This window comes from Cucurbita moschata, unplaced genomic scaffold, assembly GCF_002738365.1.
Source record: "Cucurbita moschata cultivar Rifu unplaced genomic scaffold, Cmos_1.0 Cmo_Scf00004, whole genome shotgun sequence".
NCBI classification, from domain to species: Eukaryota; Viridiplantae; Streptophyta; class Magnoliopsida; order Cucurbitales; family Cucurbitaceae; genus Cucurbita; species Cucurbita moschata.
Genome location: NW_019268520.1, coordinates 5,180,209 through 5,205,837, shown reverse-complemented (window position 1 = coordinate 5,205,837; position 25,629 = coordinate 5,180,209). Strand labels below are relative to the sequence as shown.

Genomic DNA, 25,629 nt, shown 5'->3' with positions numbered 1-25,629 from the left:
AGATTAAATTGAATTTTTTTAAGATAAAGAATTCTGTTCAAATTGCTGGTAACCTTTTTTAATGAAGCTGCCGGTATCCAAATTGAAAATAAGTTACGACCTAACCAAAAAAATTATGAATATTTAATATCTGACGTTAATAATGCATTTTTATGAGTAAATATTTGATATTTAAATTTAGTAACAAGTGTGATTGATAAATAAATTTTTTTAAAAGTAAAAATAAAAGCTCAACAAAAAAAATAGAGAGTTGAGTTGAGCTCCAAATTCTATTTAGATTATTCGAGTTACTGTAATTTAAAATATTTTTGTAACCTAATCCAATCCAATAAGGGTACATTTATAATTATTTGTGAATGAAAAAAAATAGAAAAATGAAAAAAAAAAATAGTATTAATTTAATTATAAAATTTATTTCGCCTTAATTTAATTCCTACAATAATGTGTTTCGACTTTTAATTATAGAATAATTTAGATATTTATATTTTCATTTTACTAATAAACAATGCTTATATATTTAAATTTGATTATAATTTAATATTTTTGTGAATAGGTTTAAGAAATAAATATAGAAATACTTATAAAAAGGAATTTGATATAAAGATATGATTTCATATATTCTTTATTTTCATATTTTATGTGATTAGTGAAAATATTAATTTGAATTTTGGTCTATAGTTATTCATATATTATAATATTTAGTGATAAAATAACATTTTTTAAACTAAAAAAACAGATTTAATTATTATTAAATTTTTTTATTGCATAAAATATAATGTAAATAAATTGAAAATTTTGTATATATTTAATTAGAATTGATAAATTACCGTGATTAAAATTTATTTTAATTTGTAATTTAATGAAATATTATTATTAACAATAAAACTAAAAAGAAAAAACTTCAAATTCAACCTGGGCTTTGACTGATCCATCTTCGTTCAAGCTTGGCCCATTAATTAACAAAATATTGATTTTTTTAAATATATTTTTAATTAAGAATTTAATTTAAATATATATTTTAGAAAAATTACCATTAAAATATTATTTTTAAGTGTGGGAGAATAAGTAATAAAAATGGATTATAAACTAATAAAAATAAATAAATAATCAATTGGAGTTGGTTTGTTTAACCTAATATAGTTAGAAGGAAACTCGAAAAAAAATCAAACTCATCAAATTTTCATTTACAACCAAATTCAAGAAATCATATGGAAGTACGTTGATTGATAGAATCTTTTGAACACTCATATCTAATTGTACCGTAGATCAAGATTTAAGCCACAAATGGTCTGGTCGCCTCGTCTAACTTGAACGGGTTTTTGGTATCGTGATATTATTTACTCAACTTTTGAACATGTATATAAGACTCGTTCTCAATCCAATACGATTTATCTACTAAACTTTCTAGCGGCCTGTAATTTCGCATAATTCAACAATTAGTAATTCTAATTATTCCTAATTTAGCACACAACATGATCATAAATTCCACGAAGATTAATAAGTTTGAAAATACTCGTATACAGCTCATAGCATAATTAACTGATGAAACACAATTTAGTAATTCTTTTAATTTAATCCACGTCACCCCTAAAGTTTATTTTTAATATTTTTTAAAGTAAAAAAATGTAAAAACTCTTAATTGACGTGACAAGCCAAACTTTGAGGCTTAAAAAATCAACCCATTTTTATCACATAATGTTTTAATCTATAGTTTATAAACAAAAATATTTCAATATAATTATTTATTTAATAAAATTATATTTTGAGTGGATATAAGTTTTAGAGGAGAGGAAAATGGAAAAAAAGGGGTAGTGGGTCCCATCCCATCCAAGGCCAACCCAGCCATGTTAAAAAGTAGAAACGATAAAACTACCCACTCCCATCATTTTGTATTCCATCACCCGCTCTCTCTCTCTCTCTCTCTCTCTCTTCCACCCTGGCATCGCTCTCCCTCTCCGTACTCCCAGTCCCCACCTGCCTCTCCGATTCCTACCGGCTACCTGCTCTTCCGGTTGCCCTCCCCACCCCGGTGCAACTCATTAAGGCCTTACCCACACAAATTCCATTACCAAAAAATCAAAGATAAGACCATACACACACACACACTACACTTTTCCCTTCTTCTTCTTCCTCCTTTTTCTGCACAAATAATCCGACAATTTGGGTTGTCCGCCGGCGACATGAGGATCAGAAAACGGCAGGTCCCATTACCCTTCTCCTCTCTCTCTCCTCTCCCTCTCTCAGATCCCCTCCTCCGCCGCACTCCGCCGGTGCAACTCCATCTCCAACTCCCCTCCTCCGATCCTCCAAATCTACACCCCTACGCCTGCGATTCCGCCGCCTACCACACTAATAATGCCTTGGTCAGTAATCAAATACCCCCCTCCCTCTTTTTTCTTCACTCGATTTGGGATTTTTCTGTTTTCTTTTGGGCGGCGCGTTCTATTGAAGAATGGTCCCTGAAATCGCTCATGGGGTTGTCGGATTTTTCGTGTGCAGGGGAAGAAGGATCAGCTAGAACAACACGATTCCAGGTAACGATTCAAAGCCCCCATTTCTGTTCTTCCTCCAAATAAAAAAACCCAAAATACCGCTTAATCCATTTACTTTTATGTTTAGGAGAGTAAAAAAGGACAGCGGAAATCACTGTTCTGATGTTTTTTTTTTTTTTAATATGATTTCGTTGGCTTTTGCCTGTGAAAACATCTGGGGCTCTGCATGTTCTTCGCTGTTCCACAGCTCCTGTCTTCTTCTGAAATCATGGCTTACAGTAATTACACATTTTCTTGTGGGTTTCCTTCTTTTAATGTTACCCATGTGAATTTCATAGCTATGTGTATCTCTGAATTATTTTAGGGAAACGACTGTGTTTGGTGCAGAAGCAAGCAATGGTGTTCTTCCACTGTCCTCCTCTTCTCCTCAAGGTTCACCCCTTTTGTTTTTTTCATATCACTTTCTGGGCTGCTTGGTTTTCCTTTGCTGTACTGTAATGATTTGATTATGTTTGTGTGAATAAATGTGCACCATGATCATGAGTTTTCACTAGTGATTTGATGGGAAGTCCAATCTTCAAATTATGTGAAAATTATATGAAATAATTAGTGTTTTATCTACTAAAAATTACGATATGATACTCAATTTGTGTAATGTTGTGGTCGGTTTTTGTTTTCGAGTTTCGATTCAGCTTAGATTTTGTTTATTTATGTTTGATTGTAGTGGGTGATGGGCAATGGTGCGAGAGGGATAAGGATTTTCCATTAAAGAAGAGAAGAGGGAGCTTTGAGAGGCAAAGTGACGATGATCAGAACAATGCCGATGATCAAACCACCACCGCCGCCGCCGCCGCCGCCATGGAGTCACTGCCAGATCATAAGAAGACAACGAAGAACAAGAAACAACCCAAACTGGGTTTGAATCTCGCCGGAAAAAAGAGGTCGAGAGGCGGCGCGTTAATGGAGGGATCCCGGTGCAGCCGCGTCAATGGAAGAGGATGGCGATGTTGCCAACAAACTCTCGTCGGTTATTCTCTCTGTGAACATCACTTGGGAAAAGGCCGTCTCCGCAGCATGAACAACGTACGCAGCCGCTCTTTGGCCGCCGCCGCCGCCACACTGAAAAACATTGTCACCGTCGATAAAGACGAGAAAAAGCCACCTCCATGCCCACCACCGCCGTCGCCATCATTGACGTTAGCCAGCAAGAAGAGAACGAAACTGGGTTTGGTGAAAGCTCGGTCAATAAGCAGCTTACTCGGCCAACCAGACGGCATGGCGGCAATACCGCCGCCTCCGCCCCCGTCTCAGTCAACATTGCCTAACGACAACATTAACCAGTAGAAAACTATAATTTATTACAAAGTGACCCCTCATCTTTTAAGTAATTTAAAATTTTCAATTAGGCTGTTTTGTAAAAAGAAAAAAAAAAAAAAACAATATTTATTGTCTTATTAATATATTTGAACATTATTAAAATTCATCTATTTCATAAATTAAATTTATTTCACGACTTCAAATAAATATATACTAAAAAATAAAATTAAAGACGAATAATTGAGAATTATTAAGTATATTTAGAAAGAATCTTTTTTTAAAAAAATTGATATTATATTATATGATATAAAGTGTGCATTTAATTTAGAAAATGAGAGTATTTCTTAATTAATTTGTTAATAGCAAGATTATGATCACTAATGACAAGTTTTGTTTGTTTGTTGAGAAAATGTGATTCCTTTTTGCAGAGGGATCCCTAAAATATCACAAATTTAAGATGGGTTATTTTTTTATTTATAAAAAATGTAAATACCTAATTCTTGCGTGCGCCACATGCAAATATTTAAAATGGATGGGATAAAAAAGAAAAATCGTGTGAATAATTTTTTTTAATAATATTGTTTTTTATAATTATGTCATTTTCTTAAATTTAATATTAATTATAAATTATATCTTAATTTTTTAAAATATTATGTGTATGTTATGTTTAAATTTCATTATACGTGAAAAATAGTTATAATATTAATTAAATTCAAATATATTTATCTATTAATTTCATCATTTAACAAAGTTGGATATAATAACTAAAATTATTGTTTTGTAATTAAAAAAAATAAGACTAAAATAGAATATAATATAGAAAATTTAAATTGATTTTTGAGAGAAATATTTAAAAATAAAATAAAATTAACGAAAATGGTCATAAATACTTGTCAGGGTTATAGGACTTCGAGTTTTTCCCTTAAAGTTCGAATTATATAAATATATATATAGATAATAATATCTCAGTAAATCTAATTTAATTATCATAACGAAAAAGACAATTGAAACTTACTACTTGAAATAATAGACAAAGGTCGTCTAAATATCCAATTAAAAAGGAGAGAGATTTGTCGAATTTATATTAATTTACTCAATATCAATTACGTGCACGTCTTTGTTATAGTCAATTATTTTTCTTTGTGACGATGTTTCCTCGACTTTTGACATGCAACAACACTATTTATCTCTTTTTTTTACTCTAGTTACTTGACAAATTTCGATGGTAAAATTTTTTTTTTTAAAAAGGTGTAAGTTTTGGATCGATTTTTCTAAATTGTATCGGTCCAATTTCCCAATTTATGTATCTTGTATATTCTCCAATTAATTTTTTTTGTATACTTTTTTTACTGTATATATATATTATAAAAGAAAAAAGAAATCTCTTTTTTACTTTATAGGAGAATAAAGAGAAATAAAAAAGACAAGTGGTGGGTATTTGAGTCTTTGTAAACGACAATTAAATGTCATTATCGTGGTGGGACCCACAGATTAAACTCTCGTTTTATATATACTTTAATAAAATAGCTGACTTTAATTACTAATTAATTTTGTTAATTACCTCTTCGTCCTGCGCATGTTTCAAGTATAATAAAGCAAACAAAATGACTTAATTAATTATTTAATGGTTCTTTTAAGAATGTTTTTTTTTAAAAAACCTTAATTCATAAGCAATATTTTCCATGAATTAAAACTTTATTTTATTCAACCTTAATTGCATCAACTTCATTATCTCATCAATGGGTTATAGAAAAAATAAATAAATAAATAATCAAATACATTAAAGAGTGATATATCATAATTTTTTTTAAAAAAATAGGGTTTCATTTTAATCATAATCTTGAATAAATCTATCCTTTAAAGAAAACTTATATATTTAACACTCTTATTTAGTTGAGATGTTATTTTAATCTTCTCCTATGTAGAGCGAGATAAAATACTTCACTTTAGCTTGATCGGGTTCACTACTCAATGTGTATGTCTTAAAATGTTATCACGGCCTAAAGATTCATTCTAAAAAATGATATCTAAAATAAAAATGATATCTAAAATGTTTGTGATATTAATGGGAAGTTGATGGGATGTGTTGAAGTATGACGTGACAACTTATTCTTAACTTTATTATTATTTTTTTGAATTTTGATTTCATAACAAAAACATGTGCACTAGCTTATTATCTGACAGAAATATTTTGGGTAGACTATTTTTTTAAATAAAAGATATGGAAATTAAAAATAAGGTAGTTATTGAATTGCCAAATATTTATTTAATTTTTTTTTCTATTGTTTTGATGTTTCATTAATCAAAGGGATGCGTAAGGAGGAGAAACTTCCAATTTAAAAAAAATAACAAAACATCTCATCTTGTCTACAAATATGTACAAAAATCTAAATAATCATGCTTATATCTTACATAAATATTAAAGATAAATTTATAAATGTTGTAAAAAATATTTTTTAAGTATTTAAAATAAATCTAAAGATCGTAATTAGATATAAGCATTTATTTATTCTATTCATTCAATAATAATAAAAAAAAAGTTTGAAAATGACTTCATAAATAACATTTATCGATGGTTGAAAAAAGTTCGAACCATTAATTATATATATATATATATATATATGATGGGACAAAAATTGATACCAATCATGCATGTTATTGATAGGCCTAATGTGGAACATGTTGGACATAATTGGCATATAACATATATAAGAAAGAAAAATTAAGACATTTATGAACTATGAGGAACAGAGGAACATGTTTGGAGATACTTGGTAATATCATAAACCTGATGTGGATGTTAGAAAAATTGATAGTATGGGTAAGCTAAAGGATATCATCACCTTGTTCATATGGAAGAATGCGGAGAAATATGGAGCAGCAGCAATTCAAGCATCTTCAGTTTGCACTGTCATGTCCTGTATGCCTAATTCATGATACATACCATGCACAAAATCGAGCGTTTGGCGATTGTCCGATCCTTTCTTTGTCTGTAACAACAGTGATTTCACGAATGTCAGAACTGGGACTGGAAAATCAAATATACACAACGAATCTACCAGGTAACATCACAAGATAACAAAAAGAATTATTCACCGTTGCAGATGCATAACAATGTTAGAGATGACATAAACAAGTATGCACAAATGAAACTACCAGTTGATATCACAACATAACAAAAAGGATTATTAACGATTGCAGATGCATAACAATGTTGGAAATGACAGAACACAATTATGCAGAGAGTGAGCCAACAACTTGACCAGATATTAATTCCCAAAATCAAATATACAGAATGAAACTACCAGGTAACATCATAACTAAAAGGATTATCAACGATTGCAGATGCATAATAATGTTAGAAATGACTGAATACAAGTATGCTTAACACTAGTTACTCTACCGTTAGAGTGAGCGAGCCAACAACTTGACCAGGTACTAATTCCCAAAATCGCGCTTGAGTGACTTCTAATATGTCTTCACGGGATGAAATCTGTCAAAGTATAAAACTATGAACATTCTTGTAACATCATGAACAACAAAAAGTACTCTCGGTTATCTATAAACAGAGGACAAAATAATTGTCAAAAAGTTCCATAATTTTTCAAATTTAGAAATGTAAACAACTTTAAGATTGTTAAGGAACTCGCTACTTAATGAAAAAAATATAAAACAGATATGAAAGAAGTCCACATGGTCCAATTTAATTCACAACTTCCGTGGTACATGATATAATGCATGCTTATGCACAAACCTGTCTCCAACATTTACTTAATGCTGAAGTTGGAATGCTAGGCGGTGCCATTTGAAGTAAAACACCACTGGTTGCTCTAAAGAGAGGCATGACAATCATAAAGACTGCAACTGAAACCAGTCCTAAGCACAAAACTTCAGCATTTTGAACCCTGCCAAGGAGGAAATGCAAGTTGCAAGTGAGATTAGAGTTGAAGCAGACAACTTGAGAAAAAGGATCGATTTGTGCATTGTTAGTTTACCCAAGAGACAAAAACCAGGATGCCAATATCAGACCTGCACTGAGAACCATTGGCAAAAATGATTCAAAGATAAACATGTCACTAAAAGATTTATATTCAGACAAGGCATACATATTCACACGCAGTTATTGGAAGAGCAAACATGCATGTAGAAGTGAAAGAAGAAGAGAGAGGAAAATATATTTTACCTGCGGATAGAATCTGCAAGAACATGCAAGCAGATTGAATGGTAGTTCATATCTTCAGCTTTTCTGTACACTAAAAGCAAAGATCTAGGGATGAGACAATCATCAAAATCATGGACCTGACGGCTTGAATGATAAGCCAATAAATATGAAGATCGTCTTGGCAGACACAGATGAACTCATACAACATAATCTACTATATTGATGTCAATTCAACCAATTTTTATAGTGGACATGCCATAATGAAATTCCCATTGATAGATCCATAATTCAAAGTTTTAAAAAGTAATTGATTTTTTGATAAAAAAAAGAAAAATTAGGACTACATAGACAAAAAGTGGAACGAAAAATTATAATTTTACCATGATTTTATATTCTTCACAATTAGTTTTTAAATTTGCCCTTGAAAATGAGGTAATATGTCAGTTTAGAGCTTTATTATAAGTATGAGAACATTATTGTTCAGAAAATACAATCATATAATCACACTTAAATAAATATTTTTTTACGAACACTATATCAATACTATAGATATTATACAAATTATGGGAAGCTGGGAGAGAGTATATGTCTGTATCATGTACTTCAAAAGCAATGGACGAAATGACCTAATAGTATGTAGTTTCTAGATATTTACAATGTCCTACGCCTAGTCTTGTGAAAAATATTAAATCTAATACATACTATCTTAAATCTAACACATACGCCTAGTCTTGTAAAAAATATTAAATCTAATACATACTATCTTAAATCTAACACATGCGCCTAGTCTTGTCAATGATGCCAGATGATGTAACCTAAAACAGGGGACTCACCAAGATTAAGGCGAGCATAGCTCCTGAAGAACCAAACACCGATAAGATTGACCATTAAATTTGTTACGGCTGAGAAAATTAAATAGTGCCTGCAAGGTGAAAATAATTATCAGGTATACTAAAATCATGGTAAATCACTATAAAATATAACACAAGAACTCATTCAAATGAATAAACATACAAAATTAGATCAAGGTCATTATTACAAAAAAGCCTAGATACAATAAGAGTATCGAAATATATAGACATACTACGAATATCTAAATATTTGGACGTACTAAGAGTATCTAAATATATAGACATACTAGGAGAATCTGAATGAAAGAGTCTAGGACACCTACACATCCCAATACACTGTCACACAATCATATTAAGCAACAAAAATGCATGACATTTTTATGGTAAGCGTAACAGCAATGTATCTTATATATGCAAACACACACACACACACAAACATATATAAGTTGATAGTTTTATAAAATATATGCTTCCCCAAAGATGTTTGTTTATATTGTAACAATATTTCCTAGTAGAATCAATCACCATGTCTGTGTCAAGTCCACAGACATGTCCTGTGGACATGAATTCTGCCAGCTAAAAATTACAATATGAAAAAAACAAATTAAAAATATATTAAAATAATTAAAAATTTTGCATAACAGGAACACCTACCAACCAAGGCATCTAAGGTACACAAAGAGAAATTAGAAACCTAAACCATTAAATATACGACAACAATAAGTGGCAAGAGCCTAAAAACAGCAAAATAGACTACCACCAAGGAATTGACAGGGGAAAAGCTTCTAGATTGTATTCTAATAAAGAATCACAGTTATATTACATCTCGTCTCCAAATTATTGTTTATGGAAACTACTTACTTGTGTTCAGATTCATCTTGTATAAATGCATGGAGTGCTTCCACAGCTAATGAGAAAGACAGGAACAAAAGAAATAGCTGTCTACACATGTAACGGAGTAGTAAATGTCCAGGTAGCAAAAAAGTATTAAATAGAAATTTATTTTTGGAGTTAAGTGAATTAAAATTTTCTTACACATGATCATTAAGAAATGTACAGACAAATCAAATCACTTCAAGAGGTTAGGAGATTAGAAAAAGCAGAAGACCAGCAAGAACCAACTATGACCGCAAATGAAAATTAGCGTCTAAAACTGAAGAGCAAAGTGAAACATCACCCTGCTCTTTGGAGGTGTTATCCATTTAAAAATCAGGCTTTTGCTTCTGTTCCACTAAAATATCCGGTTATGAATAATTGAAAAGGAAAGAAATAATTCTTATAAAAGAAAACAAAGAAATAACCATAAGGTAATTAATTCATAGGACTTAAAGAGTTGACACAAATACATATCTAGATCAAAAGAACATGAACCAACCAGCCATCAATAAAAAAAGGATAGCATACAACAGAAGAGTTCCAGGGACAGTAAATATGCATAAACATGTAAAATTTTGAATACTTACAGCATTAGTAAAGGCAGCCAAAACCTCTAGTCTTTTGTACCTGGTAAGACAAACCACTACAATTATAACCGTCTCTAGTAATCAAATGAAGTTCGGAAAACCGTGAAAAGGTATGTGAGATATCCAAAACAAAACAAACTTGCAAGTTCATTGATATGTGCTCAAATTGTGACGCCTTATTTATGTTCCAATTCATATATGATTTTGTTCTCAATATACTTGTAACTTTTCAATCACACCAATATATGAAAGTGATGATGCAAAATTTAAAATTAGTATTTTCTAATTAGATGGCCAGTTAATAGTATACTTTCATTTTTCATGGGTTCATCTTTCACAACTCATAACAAGTTAGACAAGGGAATGATGAAATTGAAATTTACAAAAGATTAGGGAGAGAAATGGAAAAGCATCCCTAAAATTTAGGCACAGAACTCAAAAATACCAAGAAACTACTTTCAACAGAGTAAAAACTGATCGAAATAGTAACAATTAACTAAAAACTTAGTGTACTTAAGTTGGCTTCAGAGGCATGAGCAAATAAAACCTTACCCGTAGGTGAAAACATGATCAGGCTTACTCCGAGAGGCAGCAATGGCAAACAATGAAAATGTCAAAAGACCACAGCCAAAAGTCAAATGAAATGCATCAGAAACAAGACCTGAATTCATAAGATAAATTACTCACACACGAAGAATAAATTTCGACATAAAGGATGGTGAAATAAAAGAGGAAAAAGGATAGTGACGTCCATACCAATACGCCCAGTAAGGAGACCAATAGCTAACTCGGCAGTTGTATATAGGACATTAAGCGAAATCATCAGAAACAGCCTCTTCATATACCGATTCCCAGATCTCACATTCTCTAAAATTGTAAAGGCGAGCGACAAAACCGATAATTTATCGCTTGATTTATCCTTTACACTACAGAATTTATTACTTTCGGAAGCGAAGTAGCTTCCGGGCGGAATGTTTATGCTCGACATATTCCGCGAAAGCAAAGGCTTCGCCGAATCGTCGGAGTTGATAGGAATCGGCGTGTGGGGTGGCTCTTGCCATTGCTTAGACGAAGTTCGACGCGAAAAAGCGAACCTCCTATCATTGGCGCCAAATCCGGTATCCCTATTCCAAGAATCCTGGGAATCATTTGATGCAGTATCCATATTTTACAACGGGAGTTTGATTCTCCCAACATAAAACTTCGAAGCTACACGAGCAAAGCCCCGAAAACCATCCAACCTTCGACACCAGAAATCTTGGGATTTTACGGCGGGAGATCTGGAAGAGAACAGAGAAAATCGAAAAAAATATAATCAAACAAAACGAAATTGGTAGGAAACAGAGACACGGTGGCGATGGCTGAGGACTTGGAAGTAAACGAAGAACCTGGATTTCGTTAAATGGAACGTCACGTACGGCGCTCTTCAATCTTTCATTTATTTTTCCTAAAATATACTCTTATTTTAAGAAAATAATAACTAAAAAAAAAACCCATAATTTTGACATAATTTTAATCATTTATAAAATTGGTCATTAAATAACTTACCAAAATTCACAGTTCTTTTGATAAAAAAAAAAATAGTTACAGTGGTACACCCGAAATTGCCCAAAGAGGACAATATCTACTAGTAATGGATCTGAGTCATTACAAATGGAATCAGAGCTAGACACTGGACAATGTGTCAGCCTTCTCACTTTTCCCTGAAGGGGTAAACACGAGGTGGTGTGCCAGGAAGGACGCTGGGACCCAAAAGGGTGAATTTGGGGGCGGTCCCACATCGATTGGAGGAAGGAAAGAGTGTCAGCGAGGACGCTGGGCCCCGAAGGGGAGTGGAGTGTGATGTCCCACATTGGCTGGAGAGGATAACAAACCACCATTTATAAGGGTGTGGAAATCTTCCCCCAACAGACACGTTTTAAAGCCTTGAGGGGAAGCCCAAAAAGGAAAGCATATTTGCTAGCGGTAGATCTGGATCGTTTACAATACCAATCTCTTAGCAAATGTAAGATTTTTTTTGCTCTTATTTAAATATATGGTAAAATTAGAGACTTTTTTTAATTTTTATTTTCTATATTTAAGATAAATATTGTAACATCTTTTTTCATTTTATCTTTCGTTATAAGTTGATCGGATGTTAATAGTTAGCTAATGGTGACACCGACATGAACATAACGCAACAGCTAAGACATCCACTTCGTTTCTGTGAAGATGAAGATTCGAATTTTCAACATTCTCGGGGAAGCATTTATGGTCGTTACTCATGGCTAGACAACCTGTGCTATCCAAAAGGTTGTTTTCTCTATCAGTCTGATACTCATGGCTAGACATCTTGTGCTATCCTTAAGAGCCAACGATCCTTCATTTTTCCTTGTGTTTTCAACAAACTGACAACTGAACAAGTGTAGCATGATGAACAATACAAAAATTGTACAATATTCAGACATATCAATGTTTCAAAATTGCAGATGCATCGTCTCCATTTGAATGTAAGTGATCCATATTTCTGCCATTAAGCAAAAGTTCAAGTCCCACCTTCGAGCTCCTTTAACTGCATCATAGAAAGAAAAACAATGAAGAAACCAGAAGAGGGATCATATTAATGAGATTTATCTGTGAGATCTCGCGTCGGTTGAAGACGAGAACAAAACATTCTTTAAAAGGGTGTAAAAATCTCTCCCTAGCAGACGTGTTTTAAAAATCTTGAGAGGAAATCCGAAGGGAAAAGCATAAAGAGGACAATAGCTCTTTGTGGTGGACTTGGGCTGTTAGAGATGGTATCAGAGCCAAACATCGGGCGATGTGCCAGCGAGGAGGCTGAGCCCTGAACGGGGTGAACACGAGGCGGTATGCTAGAGAGGACGTTGGTTCCCGAAGGGAGGTGGATTGGGGGGGTCCCACATCGATTGGAAAAGAGAATGAGTGCCAACGAGGACGCTGAGCCTCAAAGGGGGTGGAGGGTGAGATCCCACGTTGGTTGGGGAGGAGAATGAAACATTTTTTATAAGGGCGTGGAAAGCTCTCCCTAACATACATCTGCGGGGCAATACCCTTATTCTTTCGTTTAAAGAACCCTTAGAAGAACCCAGAACCTCAGTTGAACGAACGATCAATTATCAACTGACAAATCAAACAGACATCAAAAGGGAAAGAATTCCTATTGAATACTGGTACAATTACGCAATAGGAATTACCTTGTCACAATCTTAGATGATAATCAAGAGTATAGGCATGAATATCTGAAGCACCTGTGCCAGGCCTGACAAAAACAGTCCACAAACAAAATTAAATGCCAAAAACATACAAAGAATTGAACTAAATCAACCCCTTATACACTAGTTACTAGGTCAGAGTACGAAGGTTTCGAGAACTAGGAAGCATGATTATTCAAAGAAATCGAACTAAAGAGAGCAGAACATGGCCTAAAGGCCTCAGGGATCTAGCAGATATTATCTTCTTTGGGCTTTCACGGCCGGACTTCCTCCCAAAGTTTTAAAATGTGTCCTACTAGGGAGAGGTTTCAACATCCTTATAAAAAATGTTTCGTTTCCCTCTCCAACTGATGTGGTATCTCACATTTCACCCCCCTCCAGGGACCGGGGTCCTCGCTGGCACTCATTCCCCTCTCTAAACAATGTGGGATCTCACAATCCACCCCCTTTTAGGGCTCAGCTTCCTCGCTGGCACATCGCCCGGTGTCTGGCTCTGATACCATTTGTAACAGTCCAAGTCCACCACTAGCAGATATTATCCTTCCCACCTGGTATTTCCACCCCCAATTGATATTAATAATTCATGTGTTACACTTCATAAATTAAATTAATATCTAAGTCTACATATGAGTGGGAGTATGAAGAATTTTCATAAAAGATTAAATATATCATAACCTATGTGAGATCCCACGTCGATTGGGGAGAAGAACGAAACATTCTTTATAAGGGTGTGGAAACCTCTCCACGTTTTAAAAACTTTGAGGAGAAGCTCGAAAGGGAAAGCCCAAAAAGAACAATATCTGCTAACGGTGGGATTGAGATTGAGATGTTACAACTTATCTACTCAATGTGAATCAGAATAATATGAAACATGTATTTAATCGAATATCTGAATAAGTACCTTTTATTGATGGTGCCATAATGGAATGAGACTCTTCCTGCCTTGACATCCTCAACATACTGCAGTCACAAGAACATGATCTAGTTGCTTTAAAGCCATCAAATATTTTGTAGCAAAATTACTAGTTCATTTACTGGTAACCCCTTACTTTTTTTATTTCCGGTTGTTGAGAGATAGGTGTGTTTATTATTTCCCTTCTCCTTTTAGCATGAAATTTTAGCGAACAAAACATTCTTTATAAGAGTGTGGAAACCTCTTCCTGGTGGACGCGTTTTAAAACTTCGAGGGAAAGCCCAAAGAAGACAATATTTGCTAGTAGTGGGCTTGAACCACTACAAATGTTATCAGAGCCAGTCATCGAGCTGTGTGCCAGCGATGATGTTGGGCCTCAAAGAAGGATGGATTGTGGGATCCCACATTGTTTAGAGAGAGAAACGAGTGCCAGTGAGGACACTGGACCCGGGGGGTGGATTGTGGGATCCCACATTGTTTAGAGAAAGGAACGAGTGCCAGCGAGGACGCCGAGCCCAGGGGGTAGATTGTGAGATCCCACATCGGTTGGAGAGGGGAACAAAGCATTCCTTATAAGGGTGTGGAAACCATTCCCTAGTAGACGAGTTTTAAAACCTTGAGGGGAACCCCTGAAAGGGAAAGCTAAAAAATGACAATATCTACAAGCGATGGGTTTGGACTATTACAGGTGTGGAAACCTCTCCCTAGCGAACGCGTTTTAAAACCTTAAGGAGAAGCCCGGAAAAGGGTGCCCAAAGAGAACAATATCTGTTAGCGGTGGGCTTAGGCCATTACACTACACCTTTCTTTTTACGAAAATAAGCCTTAAATGCTTTGTGGTCATCCTTTTAGGAGGAAAGCATAGAAACTAAGGGTTAATGTATCAATTCAATAGAGTATTTGGCTGGAAAGAAATAGAAGAACATTTAATATGTCTTATTGTAACTTCTCACAGTTTCAGTTTTTTTTTATTTTTTTAATAAGATTCTTCTTCTTCTTCACCATATGAGCCTCTAATGTACAAAATCCAAACATATTGAAGTTGTAAAGGCACGTACCAGTTTTAAGGTAACCAGCATGGATGAAAATGCAAGAGAATCAAAAGGTATATCGTCAAGAGAAAAAAGGCGACATTCTATGGATTCGGGACCAGGAGAGAAATGGGGTTTCTTCAACTTTCCCCTGAAAATGATATACGTCTACAAAAACAAACGTCGATTACGTCATATATTAAGTATACGGGACGCCGAAATATGATCAGGAAAAGATGTTTCTTTCTTACTTGGCCAATTAGAGGGATGTCTAGCTGAGCAAAAGGGGATGTAACTTCAACTTCTGCATTTGCTTCTTCCAAGGTTTCCCTAATTGCACCATCAACAGCTGACTCCCCAATTTCCATGTAACCAGCTGGGAGAGTCCTATTGAATAACTAGATCTCAAATGCAGTAATAAAAGTTATCAAAGAAGGAAGGATTAACTAAGTGTCAATAAGTTATTCGCTGCGGCTTCATGCACATTTTGGTTTTCTTAACGGATTTAAACGTCGACAACGTACATACCATAGGCCATAAGATGGCTCGATCTTCCTCTTGCAAAGTAAGATCTTGTCATCATGATGAATCAAACAACCCACAACCTACAAGTAACATTCCAGAAAATACATAAAGTATAGCTTTTATCCATATAGGAGAACAAACTAATGAGCAAAGATGTAACCGTTCAAGCCCATCGCTAGCAAATTTTGTTTTCTTTAGGCTTTTCCAGTTGAAGAAACCCCATTTCTAATAACCAAAAGTCGCTAATGGTATCAGAGCCAGACATCGGGCAATGTGCTAGCAAAGAGATTAAGCCCTGAAGGGGGTGGATTGAGGGGTTCCACATCGATTAGAGAAGGGAATGAGTGCAGCAAGGACGCTGGGTCCTGAAAGGGGGTGGATTGTGATATCTCGCATCGGTTAGAGAGGAGAACTAAACATTTTTTATAAGGGCGTGGAAACCTCTTCCTAGCAGACACATTTTACAAACCTTGAAGGGAAGCCTGAAAGGGAAAGCCCAAAGAGAACAATATCTGCTAACGGTGAGCTTGGACTGTTACAACGAAAATATAGCAAAGTCGACACTACATATGAACATGGTTCGCAATGGATGTATCTGCACGTACAAACTCTTTAACACTAGCGTAATATATAGCTCTAAGCAAATCCACAAGGAAAAACAATAAAAAGAACCATACACTAAGAACAGAAAACGCAAACTATAACAATACTAGGGCAAAATATGTTTCCAAATGATGATATATGAACAAGACAACTTTGCTTAAACATTCAGATCTTGATTGTAGTAAACTCCTGCTAAATTATAATAGTAAAGCAAAGAACATTTCATGTTTGAACGGAAAGTTATCCATCCTTTATCACTGAATCAATGAAGATATATGATCATCTTGTTCTTACAGTCACGTTCGAGTAATTACATTAACTATTTGGTTACAAAAAGAATGCCTTAGTGACAAATTTTAAAGTTGGCCTAGCAAACTACAAAAAATTCAGTCCATGCCTAATCATGGAGCATGGTTAGTTGTGAGCAATAGAAAATATAACTTTTAAATGGCAATTGCACAGAGTTATCAAAGATCAAATGCAAAACAAGAGTATTACCATCTTTGGATTCTGATAGGTTATCTTCCCACAAACTGTGCAAATAGCTCTCAGTTTCTCCTCATCATCAGGAATTCCATGCTTTGTTTGGCCTCCACACCACTGGCAGAACCGTACATTACGAATTCTTTCCTGCATAAGAGATTCCATTCGTACGTGTTGTAAGTTGTCGTGAAGAATAGGTTCGCGCATCTCCTATACATGTATTGGCATTTATTTGGCTATGAACCCTTTTGGTTCATCTTCCATTTTCATGTATGACATTAACGCTTCTATGCCTATATAAAGGGTTGTCTAGGATGGTTGAGAGGTATTGAGTTTGAGTGTCATTTGAGAGAAACTTTGTTGAGAGATTTTGTAGTGTGAGAGTGTGAGATATACACTTTGTAAACACTTAGATTATTGAGATAGGTTGCTAACTGTGGATGGAAGGGAATTTCTTCTCTCCAAACCACGTAAATTTTTGTGTCTCTTCGTTTAATTTCTGTTTGTGGGTGTGTGAGTGCGTGAGTGCGGTCGATCTTGCTTCAACAATATAGTCAGTCAGTGCAATGAATGCAAAAGTTAACAATAAAAATGAAAAGAAATGCATACAAATCACTCTAGGTTGAGAATTCTTCATTGATCAAACATAAAACCTTGTATGTATCATTTGTTACCAAGCAACCCATCCTACGGCTATACGTTTCTATCATCATTAAGGGGACCAATATCTAATAGAGCAAGATGAACTTTCCCCAGATACACAATTAATCGTCACAATGAACCCAAATGAAGGAAAACAGGCACCATAAGTGAAATTGATACTCATCAATCAAAAGGATGACTCACAGCTGAGTGGACTACAGTTGAAGATGATGGCGGCGGTGATTCTGACATAGACAAGGGAGACGTGGAAGTGCCGTCTTGATTTGCCTCAGAACATGTAGACCCACAAAACGCTTTGAAAGAAGCAGTTCGAGGAGCCAAGAACATGGAACCACTGCTAGCACATGACAATCTTGAAGAAGAACAAGAAGACGACGTTGGCAACCGTTTGGAAGAGATGAAATTAAGACTGAATCCAACAATACTATTGGGTTTCAGAAGATTTGAAACAAACCCAGATGAACAACCGAACAGATGAACAGATTTTAGCATTATCAATCTTCAATTTCTTTGAATCGGTATGGAATTTGAAGTCGTAATCAACCAAAAGGATCTTCCAATGAGGAACTTGAATATCATTTCATCTCTTTTCTTCCATTTTTCCAATTGAGGTATGAGAGCCGTCAGCACGCAGTGGGCGCAAAGATGAACGAAAATCTCGCGTTGAATTCGGGCTCTCAAATTTTTTGGGGATGTCCGTACATCATATTCGGATTCGTCCCATCGGTAATGTTCTTATCCATTAGCGAAAATTTTCATTTTTAAAAAAAATGAATTATGTTTTATTTATTAACCTGTACTCAAATTGATGAATGTGTTTTTCTAATTATAATTCTAATTCTAGTAAATGAATAATTAATTAAATATATGTTTTAATTTTTTTTAATGAATAAATAATTACCAATAAATATTATGTCAATTCAAAATATTTGAACAAAAAGAATTAAGTGAATTTTAAGTAAATAGAACTAAATTAAAAAACAATAAAACATACAAATAATTATATTTATTTAGAAATACGAACATTGGAGCTGACGTGTAATGTTTTAATACAGACCCAGTTTATATTTAATTATCCAATAAATAAATGAAAATGTAGAATTTATTATTGGCAAGTGAATTTAGCAAATTCCCGAATTTGGCCCTGGTCAACGAGGAAAGAGGATCGTTGGATGTGAAGGACATAACGGTCCAGGAGAGGGCAATGACCGAAAAGTTAGACAGCTGGATCCAACGAGAATGTGACGCGTGGCTACAGACCGTGGATTAGTCATTCGGAATAGACGGCCAGGATTTGCGGAAAGGTAATGATGGGGGTTGATTTGCTTTTTTGCATTCCTTTTTAAAAACACAGAAAGCGAGGGAGGGGGGTGGGTAGTTTTTCGTTCTTTCGTTCTTTCGTTCTTTCGTTCTTTCCATTTGAGGCTCAGTTCATTGCCATCGCCATTGCCATTGCCATCAGCTCAACAGTTTTGAGTTCACAAAGCTTTATTCATTTCAAAGGTATATCATCTATCAATCATTTCTTCCACTTTTGTTTTACGTTTTGGTTTTGATTTTCTTCGAGGAGGACATTCTGAATTCCCGCGACGCTATTGTTTGATCTTGTTTTTCTTGTTACTGTACGTTGATGATTATGCTTGTTTTTTCTTAACGCATTGTGTTTGGATTGGATTTTCTTTTTGTTATTTGGAAATGCCGCGGGTTTCTATGATTGATATCAGCTCAGGAATGATGATCGGGAAATTTTTTTGCGGTGATTCATTTATTGTATGTTGAATTGGCGTTGATCGTATCAGTTTCTATTTTCGCATTGTACTAGATTAGATTTCTTTCTTTTTTTGTTATTTTGGAAAATTTGACAGTTCTGTGATTAATATCAGCTCAAAATTTTTATATATATTGCGGTGATTCCTGTATTGTATAATTAATTGTGTTGATCATGTCAGTTTTTATTTTCACATTTTATTATTATTATTATTTTGGGAGTGCTGATGGATTCCGTGATTAATATCAGCTCAGAAATGACGATCGATCATACTTTTGCAATGATTCGTTTATTATATGTTGAATTGTGTTGATCATGTCCTTTTAATTTGCATTGTATTTAGATTTGATTTTTTGTTATTTGGAAATGCTGTTGGATTATGTGATTGATATCAGCTCGCGAATGATGATTGAAAAAAAAAAAAATCAGTGATTCGTTATACTTTACGTTTTTTGGTTTGTTTCTCTCTTGTGTGGATGCGTAGAATAGGATTTGTTGTTTGAAATTTGCCGCCGAAATTGAATAATTGGTTTGGTGTTCTGTTGCGCTTTTCTCATTTTCTGAGCAGCAGCAATGCAGCGTCTGTTAACATGTTATAGTGTCTTATTTTCTACGTGTAAGAGAATTCTAGGAATCTCTATCCCATAACGGGGGCTTGATCTGGAAGATGATCAATTATTTTAATCTGGATTTTACCAATAACTTGTGATTTTTTGCTGCAGACCATTCACAATGGCAGATTCCGAGGATATTCAGCCGCTCGTTTGCGATAATGGAACAGGGATGGTCAAGGTATTGATCCGACATCCATGAACCTCACGTTACAGTTACACCCTGTTTTGGACTTTTTGTTCTGTATTACTTTTTTCCATTAGCAATGAATAAATCGCCTTTTCTTATTAGCGTTACAATTTATATTTTGCAACAATTGCTGACACTATCTGTAGGCTGGATTTGCTGGAGACGATGCTCCAAGGGCTGTATTTCCTAGCATCGTTGGACGCCCCAGACACACTGGCGTTATGGTTGGTATGGGCCAAAAGGATGCCTATGTTGGTGATGAAGCTCAATCGAAGAGAGGTATTTTGACTTTAAAATATCCCATTGAGCATGGTATCGTTAGCAATTGGGATGATATGGAAAAAATTTGGCATCACACTTTCTACAATGAGCTTCGAGTTGCTCCAGAAGAGCATCCAGTTCTGCTCACCGAAGCACCCCTGAATCCCAAGGCGAATAGAGAGAAAATGACCCAAATAATGTTTGAGACTTTCAACGCCCCCGCTATGTATGTTGCTATCCAGGCCGTCCTTTCCCTTTATGCCAGTGGTCGCACAACTGGTAAGTATTACCTTTTTTCCATTTGTTTTGTATCCTTCCTTCTTTATTAAGTAGATGGATTAAAACTAAAAATATCTATACAAAAACGACATTGTATAGTTTTCTGACTCAGTTTGCCTTCTTAACTTGTTCATATTCTAACTTTACTAGATTGCTGCTACTCCGAGCCCATGTATGTATATTAAAACTTAACATGTTCATATTCGATGCTCATGTATGTATATTGTGGGTTGTTTTAAACTTGTAGGGATCGTTATGGATTCTGGTGATGGTGTCAGCCACACAGTTCCAATCTACGAAGGTTATGCCCTCCCACATGCAATCCTCCGTCTAGACCTGGCTGGCCGCGATCTCACAGATGCTCTAATGAAAATCCTGACTGAACGTGGTTACTCTTTCACCACCAGCGCGGAGCGTGAAATTGTGAGAGATATGAAGGAGAAACTAGCTTACATAGCCCTGGACTATGAGCAAGAGCTAGAGACATCAAAAACCAGCTCTTCTGTGGAGAAGAGCTATGAATTACCAGATGGACAGGTGATCACCATTGGAGCTGAAAGATTCCGATGCCCTGAAGTCCTCTTCCAGCCATCCATGATTGGAATGGAAGCAGCTGGTATTCATGAAACCACATACAACTCTATCATGAAATGTGATGTCGATATTAGAAAGGATCTCTATGGCAATATTGTCCTCAGTGGTGGTTCCACCATGTTCACTGGCATTGCTGACAGGATGAGCAAGGAGATCACTGCATTGGCTCCTAGTAGCATGAAGATCAAAGTGGTAGCTCCACCTGAAAGAAAGTACAGTGTCTGGATTGGCGGCTCCATTTTAGCTTCCCTCAGCACTTTCCAACAGGTAAACATCATTTGTATGCATTAAAATTTGTTCATATCATCTACTCCGAGACTCAACATTATAATTTCTGTTGCTAGCATGGGATTGATCAAAGTTAACTTAAACTAAATTGGTTGACACATCGTTTTCAATCTAGGACAGAACACAAATAGGATGCATTTTGCTTACAAAATTTATTATTTTTGTTTCATATTACTATTTATGTTTATTTATTATGCCTAGCAATTAATAGACGTGTATGACGCATATTCACTTTGTGCAACTAGTGTCAACACATATCTATTGTGTCTATGTCTAATTAAGAACACGCTCGTTTTTTGAACTTCATGTCTTGTCTAATTAAGAACTCTAGAGGATGGTAGATCAAAATTCTTGATTGTTTGAACAATCTTTTGCAGATGTGGATTGCTAAGGCGGAATATGATGAATCTGGGCCATCAATTGTCCACAGGAAATGCTTCTGATTTATTGAAGTTAAAGGTGGAAAGGGAACTTACTATATACATGTTCCTTCCACAGATGGAAGAGCTTTCTATCAAGTGGTTGCTTATTTTCCATTAATATTTTTTTTTCTTTCCTTTTTTGTTCACCATTCTTTGTTCTCATGGTTATTTCATTTTGTTTTTTTTTTTTTCTTTCGTTTCGCTGCTGGAACATTGAACATGGAAGCAAGCCACTAGCATTGAAGGTCGATATTTTTACCGTTACTCTTTTCTTGTAGAGAAGTTGTATTATTACTTATTTGGAATGATTGAGTTGAAATCATTTTTCAAAGAAATTATCGTGTCAGATTTAAGAAATAATTTAAAATGATCAAAAGAACTAGCGTATATCATAAGCAATACCCACTTCATGCATTTGATCGCACCCACTTATCATTTACGTAAGAAGTTTTTTTTAATTCAATAACAATTGAAGGTTGAAATTCGAACTTCTGATCTTTTATTGAGTGCGATTTACAACCATTATCAACAAAGCCGAAACCCCAAGTTTATTCCAACTTCTGAAGCAGAACGGCCGGAGATTCACATCAAAATGTGAATCCCCACCATTTGCTTATATGAGTTATGGCCAAAGAGAATGAACAAAAATAAAGAACCTCAAACTTTCTTCATAAAAGGAATTTGAGCAAAAAAAACGCAAACGAAAGCTCATAAATCAACCAAAAGTTTCAAAAAGTTCCAAATCCAAAGTGCAAGTAACAGCTGCTGCTAAATGAGTGTTCTAATAGTCAGATTCATCTTTTCAACCATTCTCATCGACGCCTCGAAGAACAGAGAATTTTGATGGTCCAACGGTATCGGTGAACCCACGAACAGATAGTTCTGGTACATGTGCCTTCTTCCCTTCAAACTCATGGTCCAGAAAGATGACAACAACTGTGATATCATCGTGAAAGAATCGTCGTGTGCCCTTTTCGAGCTTCTTGAGATCATCGTATCTCATCTCCCTCTTCCTCGCAGCCTCAGTTAAGGCTGCTTTAACTAGTCTTTTAGCAATTCCCTGATTTTGTCAAAAAAGGGTGGGGCGATCAGATCAATGCTATGAACATATACATAAGAAACTTAAGCACTCGAGAATGTAACGTACTGCTCTTGGGTAATTATACACAATATCGACTGCTCGTTGATTCGACAAATGCTCCCAAAGGCCATCGGATGCAAAAATGAGAAATTTGTCATTTGGTTGTAGAACTCTTGTACTTAACGATGGTTCTGCAGTAAGAACAGGCCGTCGGAGAGGCTCTGCAAGGTGGAATCGTGGAAAGGATGGATCGAGAGAGAACTCTGGCTTTTTCAAATATGCATCGCCTATCGATCTCGACACCTGATATACCACACAATGATTGAAAACCTAATTAAGGACACAAACACAGGAAGAGACACACCAGAAGACGATTTTCCAATCAATTGTATGCAAATTACGAGCAGTATGTATTTGATGAGTAATAGCCCAAGCCCACCGCTAACAGATATTGTCCTCTTTGGACTTTCCCTTCCGGGTTTTTTTTCTAAAATGTGTCTACTATGGAGAGGGTCCAACCCTACTCCGACCAATGCCTCGCACCCTCTGATGACTAATCCAAGCTCACCGCTAGTAGATACTATCAGCTTTGGCCCGTAATGTATCGTCGTCAGCCTCAGGGTTTTAAAATACATGTACTAGAGAGAGGTCTCCACACACATATGAGGATTCGTTCCCCTCTCCAACCAGTTCTAAACATATCAGAACCTCCTCAAACTATTTTACATGTTCAACAACGCATAGTTCATGAGCAGCCAGAACAGACAAGTTCAGAACAAATAGAAGCTTTCGTAGCGTTTATATCAAACACGTCTTAGGAAATCATACCTGAATTATGCCTTTTATACGCCAAACTCCGTGTTTCATAACAACGATATGCGAGTCATCGGGATGCAACGTCTTGAGCTCTTGTCGAACCTCCTCAATACTTGCATTGTGATCCCTTGTCAACTGTTCTGCAACTATCTTATTAGATTTACCTAAACAGCCAACAACAGCCCGGGAATCACCGACGTTACCAACGTATAATGTACCTCTCCAGATAACTCCCACCAGACAACAAGATCCCATTGCTGCAATCGTCGGTTTTATTCCCCATGATCGACGAACAAGAGTAAGAAACCCTTCCTCAGTTGCTAAAAATGCCCTTTGAAGAACATCTCCGGTTATGTCTCCACTTTCTTGAGCAAGTTCTATGATACAAAGAATGGCATACAGCTATTATTAGTATAAACACTTAAAAAACAGAACCAATCCACCTAAGTTGCATAGAAATCCTATAAAGTTCTGCAAAATATGATACTAAAATGAAGATCATCATTGTTTATAAACAATCTCTTCAATATGTTCATCTTTTCTAACGTTTTCAAAGCTTCCAACAGTTCAAACATGTCACAAACCATAGATTTCAGGATCGAACACAGGGAATCCAAGAAGATCAACCAAGAACAATAAATAAAAAGCACAGTAAAAGCTCAAAAGAGTTCCAAACCCTTGGAGACATACTCATTAGGTTCTTGAAAAGATGATCACAGATAAAGCGAGAAGCATCAGGGCCGCCATGGCCATCATAAACGCCGACGAAAGTGGCATCACGGCCAATCTCAACCTGACTAAAATCCTCAATTACCTCATTCGCCTGAACCACAGCGAAAGAAAAATCCCCATAAGAGTGATTTTCAAGGTCTCTGCTCCACAACAAAGAGTCCTCTAAAGAACAATCTTCATCATCATCCTTGTTCATACGGGCATACCGTCTCACTGGTTTCCAACAAGCCGATGCCATCCTTGCCAGCCACGAAAACATCCCTCATTTCCCTCTGCAACAAAGCCCCAATACCCAATTTCTCAAAGAGGGATCGATTAAACGAAGACGAATCGAATTGGGTATTTCAGAAATTGAGAAGAAACTCCAAAATGGCGAAGACCCAGAGAAGAAATTTGCGATTTGAAGCAGTAGAGAGTAAAGAACAACGGGGAAATTGAAGGAATGCTTAGAGAAAGAACCAAAAGGGGATGAAGAACAGTAACAGAAGCAGAATCAAATGGGTTATGGAGAAAAACACCAATAAATAAATTGCAATTCAACACTAGTTTCTGTGTTTCAGAGAGAGAAACAGAGAGAGAAACAGAGAGACGAAGGAGAAGAGAGGAGGTTTCCACACTGAGCAGCCTCTGGAAGGAAAAAGGGGAAGAGGAAAGTTGACGAAAGCGCGTGTCAGCGAGTGGTGACAAAAAAGTTTCTTTATTTATTTATTTATTTTCCTTTTTAATTTTTTTTTTGATTTAAATGCTTTTTAATTTTTTAGACTAATAATTATTCTATTCGAGTGGCTTCAATTTTATATTATTATTATTATTATTTACACTTTAGCCCTACACTAATTAGTATTTATTTTTCGGATCCGATTGCGAGTTTA

General features: G+C 35.4%; 5 protein-coding genes across 7 annotated transcripts; 2 read left to right on the top strand and 3 right to left on the bottom strand.

Annotated features, from left to right (window-relative positions):
* The first annotated feature begins 1,961 nt into the window (after positions 1-1,961).
* LOC111441497 lies at positions 1,962-3,934 on the top strand. Its single transcript, XM_023078522.1, has 4 exons — positions 1,962-2,363; positions 2,500-2,534; positions 2,857-2,924; positions 3,217-3,934. Exons 1-4 carry the CDS (start codon positions 2,181-2,183, stop codon positions 3,834-3,836), a joined length of 906 nt encoding a protein of 301 aa, XP_022934290.1. The 5' UTR covers positions 1,962-2,180; the 3' UTR covers positions 3,837-3,934.
* A 2,511-nt stretch (positions 3,935-6,445) lies between these two features.
* LOC111441494 (metal tolerance protein C2) lies at positions 6,446-11,704 on the bottom strand. Of its 3 annotated transcripts, XM_023078516.1 has the most exons (10): positions 11,042-11,704; positions 10,838-10,946; positions 10,286-10,325; positions 9,684-9,760; positions 8,805-8,893; positions 7,993-8,062; positions 7,805-7,843; positions 7,564-7,714; positions 7,213-7,302; positions 6,446-6,799 (listed from the first exon to the last, which is right to left on the bottom strand). In XM_023078516.1, the coding sequence occupies exons 1-10, from the start codon at positions 11,448-11,450 to the stop codon at positions 6,698-6,700; spliced, it is 1,176 nt and encodes a 391-aa protein (XP_022934284.1). In that variant the 5' UTR covers positions 11,451-11,704; the 3' UTR covers positions 6,446-6,697. The 3 variants fall into 3 exon arrangements, with proteins under 3 accessions (XP_022934284.1, XP_022934285.1, XP_022934286.1); XM_023078517.1 differs by lacking the exon at positions 7,805-7,843; XM_023078518.1 differs by lacking the exons at positions 6,446-6,799; positions 7,213-7,302 and adding an exon at positions 7,352-7,435 and having other exon boundaries at positions 7,512-7,714.
* Positions 11,705-12,623: 919 nt separating this feature from the next.
* Positions 12,624-18,459, bottom strand: LOC111441496 (nudix hydrolase 23, chloroplastic). The gene is made up of 8 exons (XM_023078520.1): positions 17,899-18,459; positions 17,068-17,199; positions 15,970-16,046; positions 15,693-15,828; positions 15,469-15,609; positions 14,399-14,457; positions 13,480-13,544; positions 12,624-12,836 (listed from the first exon to the last, which is right to left on the bottom strand). Exons 1-7 carry the CDS (start codon positions 18,205-18,207, stop codon positions 13,484-13,486), a joined length of 915 nt encoding a protein of 304 aa, XP_022934288.1. The 5' UTR covers positions 18,208-18,459; the 3' UTR covers positions 12,624-12,836; positions 13,480-13,483.
* A 649-nt stretch (positions 18,460-19,108) lies between these two features.
* Positions 19,109-22,463, top strand: LOC111442073 (actin-like). The gene is made up of 5 exons (XM_023079336.1): positions 19,109-19,218; positions 20,206-20,275; positions 20,431-20,824; positions 21,072-21,685; positions 22,084-22,463. Exons 2-5 carry the CDS (start codon positions 20,216-20,218, stop codon positions 22,147-22,149), a joined length of 1,134 nt encoding a protein of 377 aa, XP_022935104.1. The 5' UTR covers positions 19,109-19,218; positions 20,206-20,215; the 3' UTR covers positions 22,150-22,463.
* A 278-nt stretch (positions 22,464-22,741) lies between these two features.
* Positions 22,742-25,390, bottom strand: LOC111442072 (probable protein phosphatase 2C 68). The gene is made up of 4 exons (XM_023079335.1): positions 24,716-25,390; positions 24,038-24,402; positions 23,276-23,512; positions 22,742-23,188 (listed from the first exon to the last, which is right to left on the bottom strand). The coding sequence occupies exons 1-4, from the start codon at positions 25,014-25,016 to the stop codon at positions 22,931-22,933; spliced, it is 1,161 nt and encodes a 386-aa protein (XP_022935103.1). The 5' UTR covers positions 25,017-25,390; the 3' UTR covers positions 22,742-22,930.
* Positions 25,391-25,629: the final 239 nt, after the last annotated feature.